At 52.6% G+C, this 13,786-nt stretch overlaps 1 protein-coding gene across 2 annotated transcripts in view; it reads left to right on the plus strand.

Annotated features, from left to right (window-relative positions):
- The window catches only part of LOC138520775 (hatching enzyme 1.2-like), a 70,628-nt gene that overhangs the window by 16,581 nt on the left and 40,261 nt on the right, over positions 1-13,786 (plus strand). Inside the window, exons 2-3 of one of the 2 annotated variants that reach the window (XM_069633072.1) lie at positions 10,947-10,992; positions 11,088-11,192. In XM_069633072.1, the coding sequence (XP_069489173.1) occupies positions 10,947-10,992; positions 11,088-11,192 (151 nt within the window). The remainder of the gene's footprint in view (positions 1-10,946; positions 10,993-11,087; positions 11,193-13,786) is intronic. The other variant, XM_069633073.1, reaches the window with a different exon arrangement.

Genomic DNA, 13,786 nt, shown 5'->3' on the forward strand with positions numbered 1-13,786 from the left:
ACATTCTATTATCTGGCAGACGTGTTCCTACGGGATTTTTGCTGCCGTGCGTTCAGTTGTGGTGGCTGGGCGGGGGTGGCATGACAGGAAGTCTGCTGGGTTGTCAGCCCCTGCCCGGTATTGGACGTCTAGGTCGAACTGTTGTACTTGTAGTAACCAGCGCTCAATCCTGGAGGGGAGGTGCGGTGCTGAGCCTCCGAAGATGGGGATGAGCAGCTTGTGGTCGGTTAGCACCTTTGCTTGGTGTCTCAGGATGTACACATGGAAGTGTTTGCATCGCCAAATGATTGCCAATGCTTCCTTTTTGATGTGGGCGTAGTTTTTCTCTGTCGGTGTGAGTGCTCTGCTTGCGAACACGATGGTGAAGACTGTACCTTCTCTGTCGCTTTGTGTCAGCACAGCCCCTAATCCTACGGGGCTGGCGTCCACGAGTAATTCTGTGGTGTGGTTGATGTTGAAGAACGCCATGGTGACGTCACTTGAAAGGGAGTCTTTGATCGTCCTGAACGCCTGTTCCTGATCGATGCCCCATTGCCATGGAGTTTTCTCTTTTGTGAATTCACGTAAGGGAGCAGCCGTGGTGGCTAGATCAGGAATGAAACGACCACAGTAGGTGGCCATCCCTAGGAAGCTTCTGACTTCTGATGCTGTGGATGGAGCCTGTGCGTTTTTGATGTAGTCAACTTTGCTGGGGTCCGGGGAGACTCTGTGCTCATTGAATACATAGCCAAAGAAACTGAGTGATTTCTTAGCGAACTCACATTTTAACTCATGGAGTGTGAGCCCAGATTCTTCTAGTCACTGGAGTGTCGCCGCTAGCCGTGCGGTGTGTTTGGCTTCAGTTTTTATGTGGACCAGGATGTCATCGCTGATGGTGGTCACTCCTGGTAGGTCCTGGAGCAGTCTGCGTATTTCATTCTAAAAAACATCTGCCGCGGAGAAGATGCTGAAGTTGAGTCGACGGTATCGTCGAAGACCCAAGTGTGAGGAGAAGGTGGTGATGTAACGAGACTCTTTGGCTAGGCGGGTCTAGGGGTAGCCTGACCGGAGATCAAGCTTGCTGAAGACAGTTACGCCTGTTAAGTCGACGATAAGTTTTTCTATGGTTGGCAGGATATGTCTTTCTCGTCCTATCGCTGCATTGGGGAGGCGCATGTCAATACATATGCAAACTGCATTGGGTTGTTTAGGTTTGGCCGTAACTACCATGGGGGAGACCCATGGGGTGGGTCCTGACGTCTTCTCGATAATCTTGAGGTCTTCTAATTTGCTGAGCTTGGCTTTGACAGTGGCCCCATGTGGAATGGCACCCGCCTGTGTTTTACTGCTCTGGGTTCCACGGTCTGGTCGATGTGGAGTTTTACTGACCGGCCTTTTAGGCATCGGATGCCGGTGAAGAGTTTCTTATGCTTCTTGAGCAGGTGCTCAATGCCCTCTGGTTGGATGGCAAGGTTGAATTGGATGACCTCTGGGCGTTCAGCTGTGGTGCAGCTGAGCAGAGGCTCAATCCCGGCGTCAACAACATGAATTTGTGTCTTACAGCCGATGCCTCGGTGCGAGAGTGTTGTTTTGAAGTACCGTGCTACAGGGAGGGGCTTTTTGCAACGGTAGGCATAGAGTAGAACTGAGCGTCATCGAAGCGTCGGCTTGGGATCGAGTGTGGCAAATCTGGAGACAGGCATGATGTTCACAGTGGCCCCTGTGTCTATCATCATGGTCACCGGGATGTCTCCCACCGATATGGTGCACCGTCGTGATCTGGTTCCACTGTGGTTGTTGCTTTTTCCTGGTTTCACTGCCGAGATCATGTGCGCTCTCTCTTTCTTGTGGGTGCGGGCCTCCTGTTGTGGTCAGGAGATGGCTCTCTGCTGGATTGGTCTTCGTCGCTACTGGAGCTGTCTGTGTTTTTGCCGTCGATGGCGCAGGCGCGCCCACTTCTGCTGTATCTTGTCCTGCTGGGCTGTGTCCTCTGATGGTGAGCTGGTCTCTCTGGGTGCCTAGTGTGAGGTTTTCTGGCTCCTGCGTTGTCTCTGTATCGCAAGGTGTTCTCCCTGTGATTAGCATCTTTGGGTTGTCTTGAACTCAGGCACACCGGCGCATAATGATTCACCTTTTCACATTTGTGGTACGTGGTGCCATATGCTGGGCATGGATAATTTCTGCTGTGTTGTCCTCCGCACCAAATGCAGTCCTTCGGTCTGGTGCTAGGCGGTCCTGCCTGTGGTTTCTGCTGTCTCATGGCGTTGATCATCGAGGCGTTGTTTTTTGAAAGGTCGGTGTCCAGTGGTAGGCAGCTTATGATCTGCTCCATCTCGGTCGCATACTCATCTTTTCTCTCTCACAGTCGTCCCATGGACAGGATGGTGTCAAGTGGGAGATCTGTCTCTGCGAGGATGGTTGCTTGGAGAAGCGACTGACCCTGAGGGAGTTGGAGGTGGAGGAGCGAAGTGCTCGAGTAGGAAGATAAATTCCGAAGAGAGAGTTGGAGCTCTTGTGGTCCCAGGCCCCAGAAGGCCTTGTGGACTATGCAGAGGGTCTTGAACTTGATCGTTGCAGCCACTGGGAGTCAATTGAGTGATTTCAGTGCTGGAGAGGGCTTGAGGCCAAGGACAAGTCTCGCAGTCCTGTTCTGGATGAGTTGCAGAGCGCAGAGAGTAGAGGAGGGCAGATTTAGAAACAGGCTGTTGCAGTAGTCCAGCCTAGAGAGAACCAGAGCTCTGGAGAGAGTGAGCTTCTGGGAGAAGGAGAGGAAAGGAAGAATACCCCTGACGAGGTGCAGTTTGTAGTTTGACTTCTTGAAGACATTGGAAATGTGAGGAGAGAAGGAGAGTGTGGAGTCAAAGATGACCCCAAGGTTCTTAGCCTCACAGGTGGGAGCAGGAAGAGGACCAAGGGAGGCCGACCAGAGAGTGAGAGGAAATGAAGGCGCAGGTGTGCCGATGAGGAGGATCTCCGTCTTACTGCCCACATTGTGTGAAACTGCCGGGGTGATTTCCCGGGGGTCAGCAGGGCCGTCCGCGGACCTCCGGGGTTGGGGAGGCCCTAACTCCTCCCGCGTCCCAAAGGAGTATGAGACAAACACAAGAGCAAACAGTTACTGCTGTTTATTGCAGAAAACGGACAGGGACAGGTTCTCAGAGCATCGGTACCCCAGGAACTTCTCAGCGGTGATGGGCTCGCAGGCCCCTTTTCTAGCAGGATGAAACTACTACGTGCGTCACCTGGGAAAAGTAGCCCCTAAACCTAACGCTACTTTGGTTCCCCGAGTGGTAGGGTCAGTATGGATCAGTATAGGAGAGAATTTTAGTGGTGGAGAAGAGATCGGTGGTATGCTTGGGTCGACCCTAAGAATGGTTACATGAGATTTGTTACATGGAGAAAGTTAGTGATTGGTTGAATTATGGTGTCGTCAGTCGTTAGCCCCTAGTATTCTGATTCGTTCATCCGCGAGCCCCCAAGCCTGGGACCATCATCGTTCTCAGCTCGCGATGTACCTGGTGTTGGCAACAATGTATGACTATGTGTCAGTGGTGGACAATGAACAGGTCTTACTACTGGCTGTTGGGTGTCCCTTTCCCACCGCCGCCGGTGTCCAACCTTTAACTTGCAGTCCGGGTCCCAGACGTGAGACCCCAGAGATTCTCTGGTCCTTGGAGCTTGGCATTGTGTCAGATCGGCCTGGTCACGTGTTGAAAAACCGTGGCTGAAGCAGAATTATGGGGATTTGATTTGTATTTCTGCTCCGAGGAGTGTTTAGCAGTGGCAGGTGTAACCTTGGCGCTGGGAGCGCGGCGTGCAGATTGCAACTTCGTGGCCTTGGCTTTGAGGCTCCCGTCAGGGTTTGTTCTGCATGGTTAGCGTTTTACAGTTTCATCTGAGTTGCTCCGGGCCTGGTGGCTCAAGTTTGCGGCCTACCTTGGCCTTCTCTATGGGTGGCGGTGTATAGTTCATATCATGCGGGTCACGAGGTGTGACTTGGGTCCTTATACATTAGTCCATCTACAGGGTGACATCTTCATGGTTTTAGTAGCTAAAAAGTGTCTGCAAGCATATACACAAGCTCTTCTGGCGTCTTGCGTTTCTACTGTGCAGTAGTTAGCCTATGTGAAAAATAACAGCGATGCATGTCTGTGAGCGTGAGCGGTCCTCTACGTCATAGCACTGAGTATGTTCTTCGTGTGGGCTGGAGTGTGTCTGATCGAGGTGCTTGGTGGCACGTGTATTCTTGTCCATTGGCTATGTCGTCATGTCATCTCCAACGATGGCGATATTTGTGGGTGATGTCTAATCGAGTTGGTCCATATGGTCGGTCTCAGCTCCACCTGAGGTCCCACCACATGCTTTGGATGCCATGCAGTTGGCCTGTGGGGCGTGGCCGCAGTGGATCTTGACGTCCGGGGCAGCAGTCAAAGGGCTGAACTCATCCCGCGGGGGGTGCTTGGGTCATGACGTCATAGGCCATGGTCTGGACGGGAAACAGAGAAAGGGATCATCCCATTTTCCCTCTTCCCTCTTCCATAAACAAGCATTAGTAATGCCAACAGTTTGGGCTTTTGACTGCCCATGGTCATGCTAATCCCTATGGCCATTCCCACCCACTTCTTCCCCTCCTGGGATGTCTGGGATAGGTGTATCAAGCCTTACCATCAAACTGTATGCTCAAAGCGACTGCCAGTGTTTTTTCAAAGCAGTCTTCTGATAGTTTACTTAATTTGTGCTGTAAACATGCTTCTGGTGCAATAAAAATGTCTCCACCAGGTCTGCCTTCGACCACGGTATTTCTAACCACTCTGCATGTCCTTTCAAAACAGTTTTGGCTTGTATTAGGCCTTTGCCGAGCAGTTCTGTTATATGCCAGGTACTCTCACCATGTTGCATCTACTACCAATGATGGCCAGTTAATACCACTATGGCAGTGCATGGCAAATGCCTGTCCCATGCCTACACAAAAGCTGCAACCTTTTGCCTTGACAATACTTGTTTTTATACGGACATGTCTGATGCAAAATGAGACTGGATTGTGAATGGAAGTGTAGTGAGACGATAGCGCTTTCACACAACTTGCTGGGAAAGAAATCAGGATGTTAATGCACACACAAACACCACAGGGATGGAACTTAAGTGCCCAAGAGTGATCGGGTAGTGGCGGACTTCCCTGGCAGTGCCTGGGCTCTAGGAAGCAACTGCTAAATCTAAAGGAAAGCCTCTGGGGTGGAACTTACCTGCACCAGAGTGATAGTGGCGGGCATCCCTGGCAGTGCCTGGGCTCTAGGAAGCAACTGGTGAATCTCAAGAAAAGCCTGTGGGATGGAACTTACCTGCCCCAGAGTGATCGGGTTGTGGCGGGCATCCCTGGCAGTGCCTGGGCTCTAGGAAGCAACTGGTGAATCTGAAGGAAAGCCTGTGGGGTGCAACTTACATGCCCAAGAGTGATCGGGTAGTGGCCGGCTTTCCTGGCAGTTCCTGGGCTCTAGGAAGCAACTGGTGAAGCTGAAGGAAAGCCTGTGGGATGGAACTTACCTGCCCCAGAGTGATCGGGTAGTGGCGGGCATCCCTGGCAGTGCACGGGCTCTAGGAAGCAACTGGTGAATCTGAAGGAAAGCCTGTGGGATGGAACTTACCTGCCCCAGACTGATTGGGTAGTGGCCGGCTTCCCTGGCAGTGCCTGGGCTCTAGGAAGCAGCTGGTGAATCTGAAGGAAAGCCTGTGGGATGGAACTTACATGCCCAAGAGTGACCGGGTAGTGGCGGGCATCCCTGGCAGTGCCTGGGCTCTAGGAAGCAGCTGGTGAATCTGAAGGAAAGCCTGGGGGATGGACCTAACCTGCCTAAGAGTGATCGGGTAGTGGCCGGCTTCCCTGGCAGTGCCTGGGCTCTAGGAAGCAGCTGGTGAATCTGAAGGAAAGCCTGTGGGGTGGAACTTACCTGCCCCAGACTGATCGGGTAGTTGCCGGCTTCCCTGGCAGTGCCTGGGCTCTAGGAAGCAGCTGGTGAATCTGAAGGAAAGCCTGTGGGATGGAACTTACATGCCCAAGAGTGACCGGGTAGTGGCGGGCATCCCTGGCAGTGCCTGGGCTCTAGGAAGCAGCTGGTGAATCTGAAGGAAAGCCTGTGGGATGGAACTTACCTGCCTAAGCGTGATTGGGTAGTGGCGGGCATCCCTGGCAGTGCCTGGGCTCTAGGAAGCAACCGGTGAATCTGAAGGAAAGCCTGTGGGATGGAACTTGTGTGCCCAAGAGTGATCGGGGAGTGGCAGGCATCCCTGGCAGTGCCTGGGCTCTAGGAAGCAACCGGCGAATCTGGAGGAAAGCCTGTGGGATGGAACTTACCTGCCCCAGACTGATCGGGTAGTGGCGGGCATCCCTGGCAGTGCCTGGGCTCTAGGAAGCAACCAGTGAATCTGGAGGAAAGCCTGTGGGATGGAACTTACCTGCCCCAGACTGATCGGGTAGTGGCGGGCATCCCTGGCAGTGCCTGGGCTCTAGGAAGCAACCGGTGAATCTGAAGGAAAGCCTGTGGGATGGAACTTGCGTGCCCAAGAGTGATCGGGTAGTGGCGGGCATCCCTGGCAGTGCCTGGGCTCTAGGAAGCAACCGGGGAATCTGGAGGAAAGCCTGTGGGATGGAACTTACCTGCCCCAGACTGATCGGGTAGTGGCGGGCATCCCTGGCAGTGCCTGGGCTCCAGGAAGCAACTGGTGAATCTGAAGGAAAGCCTCTGGGATGGAACTTACCTGCCCCAGACTGATCGTGTAGTGGCGGGCATCCCTGGCAGTGCCTGGGCTCCAGGAAGCAGCTGGGGAATCTGAAGGAAAGCCTGTGGGATGGAACTTACCTGCCCCAGAGTGATCGGGTAGTGGCCGGCTTCCCTGGCAGTGCCTGGGCTCTAGGAAGCAACTGGTGAATCTGAAGGAAAGCCTCTGGGATGCAACTTACCTGCCCAAGAGTGATCGGGTAGTGGCGGGCATCCCTGGCAGTGCCTGGGCTCTAGGAAGCAACTGGTGAATCTGAAGGAAAGCCTGTGGGATGGAACTTACCTGCCCAAGACTGATCGGGTAGTGGCGGGCATCCCTGGCAGTGCCTGGGCTCTAGGAAGCAACCGGTGAATCTGAAGGAAAGCCTGTGGGATGGAACTTGCGTGCCCAAGAGTGATCGGGTAGTGGCGGGCATCCCTGGCAGTGCCTGGGCTCTAGGAAGCAACCGGGGAATCTGGAGGAAAGCCTGTGGGATGGAACTTACCTGCCCCAGACTGATCGGGTAGTGGCGGGCATCCCTGGCAGTGCCTGGGCTCCAGGAAGCAACTGGTGAATCTGAAGGAAAGCCTCTGGGATGGAACTTACCTGCCCCAGACTGATCGTGTAGTGGCGGGCATCCCTGGCAGTGCCTGGGCTCCAGGAAGCAGCTGGGGAATCTGAAGGAAAGCCTGTGGGATGGAACTTACCTGCCCCAGAGTGATCGGGTAGTGGCCGGCTTCCCTGGCAGTGCCTGGGCTCTAGGAAGCAACTGGTGAATCTGAAGGAAAGCCTCTGGGATGCAACTTACCTGCCCAAGAGTGATCGGGTAGTGGCGGGCATCCCTGGCAGTGCCTGGGCTCTAGGAAGCAACTGGTGAATCTGAAGGAAAGCCTGTGGGATGGAACTTACCTGCCCAAGACTGATCGGGTAGTGGCGGGCATCCCTGGCAGTGCCTGGGCTCTAGGAAGCAACTGGTGAATCTGAAGGAAAGCCTGTGGGATGGAACTTACCTGCCCAAGACTGATCGGGTAGTGGCGGGCATCCCTGGCAGTGCCTGGGCTCTAGGATGCAACTGGTGAATCTGAAGGAAAGCCTGTGGGATGGAACTTACCTGCCCCAGAGTGATCGGGTAGTGGTGGGCATACCTGGCAGTGCCTGGGCTCTAGGAAGCAACTGTTGAATCTGAAGGAAAGCCTGTGGGATGGAACTTACCTGCCCAAGAGTGATCGGGTAGTGGCGGGCATCCCTGGCAGTGCCTGGGCTCTAGGAAGCAACTGGTGAAACTGAAGGAAATCCTGTGGGATGGAACTTACCTGCCCAAGAGTGATCGGATAGTGGCGGGCATCCCTGGCATTGCCCGGGCTCTAGGAAGCAACTGGTGAATCTGCAGGAAATCCTGTGGGATGGAACTTACCTGCCCAAGACTGATCGGGTAGTGGCGGGCATCCCTGGCAGTGCCTGGGCTCCAGGAAGCAGCTGGGGAATCTGAAGGAAAGCCTGTGGGATGAAACTAAGGTGCACAAGAGTGATCGGGTAGTGGCCAGCTTCCCTGGCAATGCGGGGCTCTAGGAAGCAACTGGTGAATCTGACGGAAAGCCTGTGGGGTGGAACTTACCTGCCCAAGGCTGATCGGGTAGTGGCCAGCTTCCCTGGCAGTGCCTGGGCTCTAGGAAGCAACTGGTGAATCTGAAGGAAAGCCTCTGGGATGGAAATTACATGCCCAAGAGTGATCGGGTAGTGGCGGCTTCCCTGGCAGTGCCTGGGCTCCAGGAAGCAGCTGGGGAATCTGAAGGAAAGCCTTTGGGATGGAACTTACCTGCCCAAGGCTGATCGGGTAGTGGCAAGCTTCCGTGGCAGTGCCTGGACTCTAGGAAGGAACTGGTGAATCTGAAGGAAAGCCTGTGGGATGGAACTTACCTGCCCCAGACTGATCGGGTAGTGGCGGGCTTCCCTGGCAGTGCATTGGCTCTAGGAAGCAACTGGTGAATCTGAAGGAAAGCCTCTGGGATGGAACTTACCTGCCCAAGGCTGATCGGGTAGTGGCAGGCTTCCCTGGCAGTGCCCGGGCTCCAGGAAGTAACCGGTGCATCTGAAGGAAAGCCTGTGGGATGGAATTTACCTGCCCCAGACTGATCGGGTAGTGGCGGGCTTCCCTGGCAGTGCCTGGGCTCTGGGAAGCAACTGGCCAATCTGAAGGAAAGCCTGTGGGATGGAACTTACATGCCCCAGACTGATCGGGTAGTGGCGGGCATCCCTGGCAGTGCCTGGGCTCTAGGAAGCAACTGGTGAATCTGAAGGAAAGCCTGTGGGATGGAACTTACATGCCCCAGACTGATCGGGTAGTGGCGGGCATCCCTGGCAGTGCCTGGGCTCTAGGAAGCAACTGGTGAATCTGAAGGAAAGCCTGTGGGATGGAACTTACCTGCCCCAGAGTGATCGGGTAGTGGCGGGCATCCCTGGCAGTGCCTGGGCTCTAGGAAGCAACTGGTGAATCTAAGGAAAGCCTGTGGGTTGGAACTTACCTGCCCCAGAGTGATCGGGTAGTGGCAGGCTTCGGTGGCAGTGCCCGGGCTCTAGGAAGCAACTGGTGAATCTGAAGGAAAGCCTGTGGGATGGAACTTACCTGCCCCAGACTGATCGGGTAGTGGCGGGCATCCCTGGCAGTGCCTGGGCTCCAGGAAGCAACTGGTGAATCTGAAGGAAAGCCTGTGGGATGGAACTTACCTGCCCCAGACTGATCGGGTAGTGGCGGGCATCCCTGGCAGTGCCTGGGCTCTAGGAAGCAACTGGTGAATCTGAAGGAAAGCCTGTGGGATGGAACTTACCTGCCCAAGAGTGATCGGGTAGTGGCGGGCATCCCTGGCAGTGCCTGGGCTCTAGGAAGCAACTGGTGAATCTCAAGGAAAGCCTGTCGGATGGAACTTACCTGCCCAAGAGTGATCGGGTAGGGGTGGGCATCCCTGGCAGTGCCTGGGCTCTAGGAAGCAACTGGTGAATCTGAAGGAAAGCCTGTGGGATGGAACTTACTTGCCCAAGAGTGATCAGGTAGTGGCGGGCATCCCTGGCAGTGCCTGGGCTCTAGGAAGCAACTGGTGAATCTGAAGGAAAGCCTCTGGGATGGAACTTACCTGCCCCAGACTGATCGGGTAGTGGCGGGCATCCCTGGCAGTGCCTGGGCTCCAGGAAGCAACTGGTGAATCTGAAGGAAAGCCTGTGGGATGGAACTTACATGCCCCAGACTGATCAAGTAGTGGTGGGCATCCCTGGCAGTGCCCGGGCTCTAGGAAGCAACTGGTGAATCTGAAGGAAAGCCTGTCGGATGGAACTTACCTGCCTAAGCGTGATTGGGTAGTGGCGGGCATCCCTGGCAGTGCCTGGGCTCCAGGAAGCAACTGGTGAATCTGAAGGAAAGCCTGTGGGATGGAACTTACCTGCCCCAGACTGATTGGGTAGTGGCGGGCATCCCTGGCAGTGCCTGGGCTCCAGGAAGCAACTGGTGAATCTGAAGGAAAGCCTGTGGGATGGAACTTACAAGCCCCAGACTGATCAAGTAGTGGTGGGCATCCCTGGCAGTGCCTGGGCTCTAGGAAGCAACTGGTGAATCTGAAGGAAAGCCTGTGGGATGGAACTTACCTGCCCCAGACTGATCGGGTAGTGGCGGGCATCCCTGGCAGTGCCTGGACTCTAGGAAAGGGCTCGCAATTTATAGGCAAAACAAGTGTTAATCAAGTGTTTTTTGTACATGTTTATTTTAAAAGTTTGGAATTTCCCAGTCTGAGGCACTATTCAATTTATGAAAAGGTATGTTTACAAGCAAGTAACCATTTCTGCCTGTGATGTCACTTCCTGTGATGTCACTTCCTGTGATGTCATTCCCGGTCCCTCGCTAACTGTAAGCCACTCTACAGCTGCTATCCAGTTGTATTTTTTATTTTACTTTAAACATACCCCGCTAATCTTTTAATTTTGTAGCCAACACTCAAGTGCTTATAACCTGGCGCAGTGTTGCCAGTTCTGCAGAAAGCATTTACTCTTGAAGCGAGAAACCGTTCTGTATTCGTTGGCATCTTTCAGAACGGTTCTGAAAAAGGTTTTCTGCAGATGCCATGTGTGTGTCTACCCAGCTGCATGCAGGGAAAGGGCAGCACCCCAAAAACAAGCCCAACTTTACTGCCTTGCCTGTTCTTTCAGCTGCGCCCTCTCCTCTTTTTCAGGCGCAGGGATGGCTGGCGGGACCCTCGGAGACCCAGCACCACCTTGGTAAGTATTCCAGCTACACCTGGGTGCGCTAAGCGGGGGTGGGGCCGGGGGAGGGGTCACTGTTTCATTTCTTAATGTCTAAGTCACATGATCAGATCCTGTTTTGATAGGAGGAGGGCCCGACGAGCAGGCTGACCTCGGCTCTGGGGAGGAAGACCCCGAACCCTCAGCTCAGATCCTAAAGGTCAACGAAGCTTCTGGTAAGTCGAGATGAGGGGTACCTGGTGTTGGGGCGACTGCCGGCATATAGGGATTGCTTGGGGCTGTGGTGACTGCCAACGGGCTATGGTTACTTCTGGGGTTTTGGTGGAGTGTTTTGGCCATAGTGACTGCCTGCAGACAACAGTGACTGCAGTGGGGGGTGGGGGAGTGGAGCTGTGGAGGTGGGGGGAGAGGTGTGGGGGATGGGGGACTGGGGGCGGTGAGTTCTGGGACTCAAGCAATTGCCTGATGTCTGGCTGACTCCTGTGGGGGCAAAGTAATTGCCTGCGGTGCCTCAGTGATTGCCTGGTGCTGGGGTGACTTCTGGGGGTTGGTTAGACTGCTACATGTCATTTCATCCTGGGATGTTTTTTCGCACTGGTTTTTACCTAAGATTTTTTAATGAAAAAACCCATTGACATTTTTTTTATTTTTGGGGGACCCAAACCCCCCATTCCCTTTAATTTTTTATGTATTCCTGAACACCCACACCCCATATATATCATTTTCTACCCTCCCCCCTAAAAATGTGATGGCTTCTTTCAATTAAAAAATCACGGTAAAAAAAACATCGAAAAAACATCCCGCAATGAAAGGACGTTGTACCGGTTAGACTGGGGGCCAAAGTGATGGCGAGGGAGGGGGTGACTTCTTTAGCTGAAAGCGACTGCCCTGCTTTTCTCTTCAGTCTCTCTCTGTTTTTTGTTGTTCTCTGTCTCTTGCACTCAGAGTGTATGTGAAACCTGTGTGTAGTAGCACCTGGCAAGTATCAAGTGCTGGGCGGGGCTACCATAACACTAATTACAGGCTCAAATAACCAGACAAACTCACAGAATATGGCAAAATACTACTTTATTATCAGCTCAATAAAGCAGGGAAATCCAGCAAGCATAACAAGTCGCAGATTACTCACTCTAAAAATACATTCCCATTATACAGAGGCTTTATACCGCAATATGCATCAGCTATGAGGCCATCCTTCGTGGCAAGTAGTAAAAACCTATTGAGCCGAGCGATAGTTTAAGGGAACATATATAGCTATCGCTTATTTGAGTATTAGAAACATGATTGGTTGTCCTTTATCTGATAGGCACGCCTAGAACGACCTCTAACTACACATAATGCAGATAATAGCATAATAACAGAAGCGGATTGGCTTCTGCAACAATATATAGTGCATCATCACATAGGCCATTCTGATTGGTTGGCATCCTCTTCCAACCTTGGATATTCAGCTCGTTAGCAGCACATAAGCAGAACGAAACCCAGGTGCGGGGAACAACGTCAGACAACTGCCCACTTGGCCAATTAGCCTTACCATCTTGCATCAGTTAGGCCCTAAGCCAAGGCCTCTTCTCTGTAGTTGACCTTGCAGACTGTTCTCTTTTCCAGGACTTTTAAGCGAGTGAGGGTACATTGCTATCTTCATCCGTAGCGTTTATGAATAGGCCCTGTTTTCTGGTCTTGCACCACGTGTGAGGAGACCACGATTTCTCCATCCTGTCCTCCTTTCGAGGGCAATTGGATTTAAATATATTAGGTGCTGTTACTCTCTTTGGCCTCTGGAGGCTTGGTTGCTCCTTCTTGCATATGCTTTCTTCACTTTTAATTGTCCAACACTTGGCTCTGACAGATGTTTACTCCTTTGCTTAATCTAAGAGAAATATGTCCTGCGTACATGGCTTATCCTCTTTGACTCCTTTTGTACTTTGTAGTTGGTTCTGACTGCGGCATCCTTGATCCTTCACCAAACAAACCTTTGTTGTTCTTGCATGAATCTGTATTCCAGTGCCTGTCAGCCCTTCTGTCTTGGTCTCTCTCCTTGGGGTTTTCAGTTTACTATTACAAGAAACTGACGTCCATCTTCTCAAAATGGCTGCTTTACCTGTGTTATATTTTCTACTGCAGCAAGCTTCGATATTTGTCATCTACCTTGTGTTTCACTGTACATACATCTACTTCATCTTTTCTCACTTATTTTCTTAGTACATGTGGTTTCTTCGCATTTTTATGTTGTTTACTTTGTTACTTCAGTTACATCTTCTTTCTTTGAGTGTTTGTATATCATTTCAGTGTGTCGTTATGTCTTCTCTTTATGACGTCACTTTACACCTGTCAGACTTTTATTACAACTCTTCTACGTCTGGTGCTGTCGGCAGACTTCCTTCTACCACGTCAGTTCGAGGGTACTTTCAAAACGGTTGTCTGAGTGCATAACGTCATTCATATCGTCAATGCGGTATTGGGACGATACCAGGTGTCATGCACAGTGCTTTCTTGCTGTTCTTCCAGTATGACAGAGGTGAGGAGACGGGCTCCATGAGTGACATGTACATCTCCTCCTCTACACCTGGTTTTGCACTCTATCTCTCCCCCTCTCTTTGTCTTTCTGCTCTGTGTGCTCTCCCCTCTCTCTCTCTCTCTCTCTCTCTCTCTCTCTCTCTCTCTCTCTCTCTTTCTCTCTCTGTATTTCTGCTCTATGTGCTCTCTGTCTGTCTTTCTGCTCATTGTACTCTCCCTCTCTCTCACTCTCCTTCTGCTCTGCATGCTCTCTATCTGTGTTTCTGCTCTGTGGGCTCTCTCTCCCTCTCTC

This window comes from Ambystoma mexicanum, chromosome 13, assembly GCF_040938575.1.
Source record: "Ambystoma mexicanum isolate Mex_15411 chromosome 13, UKY_AmexF1_1, whole genome shotgun sequence".
Taxonomy (NCBI): Eukaryota; Metazoa; Chordata; class Amphibia; order Caudata; family Ambystomatidae; genus Ambystoma; species Ambystoma mexicanum.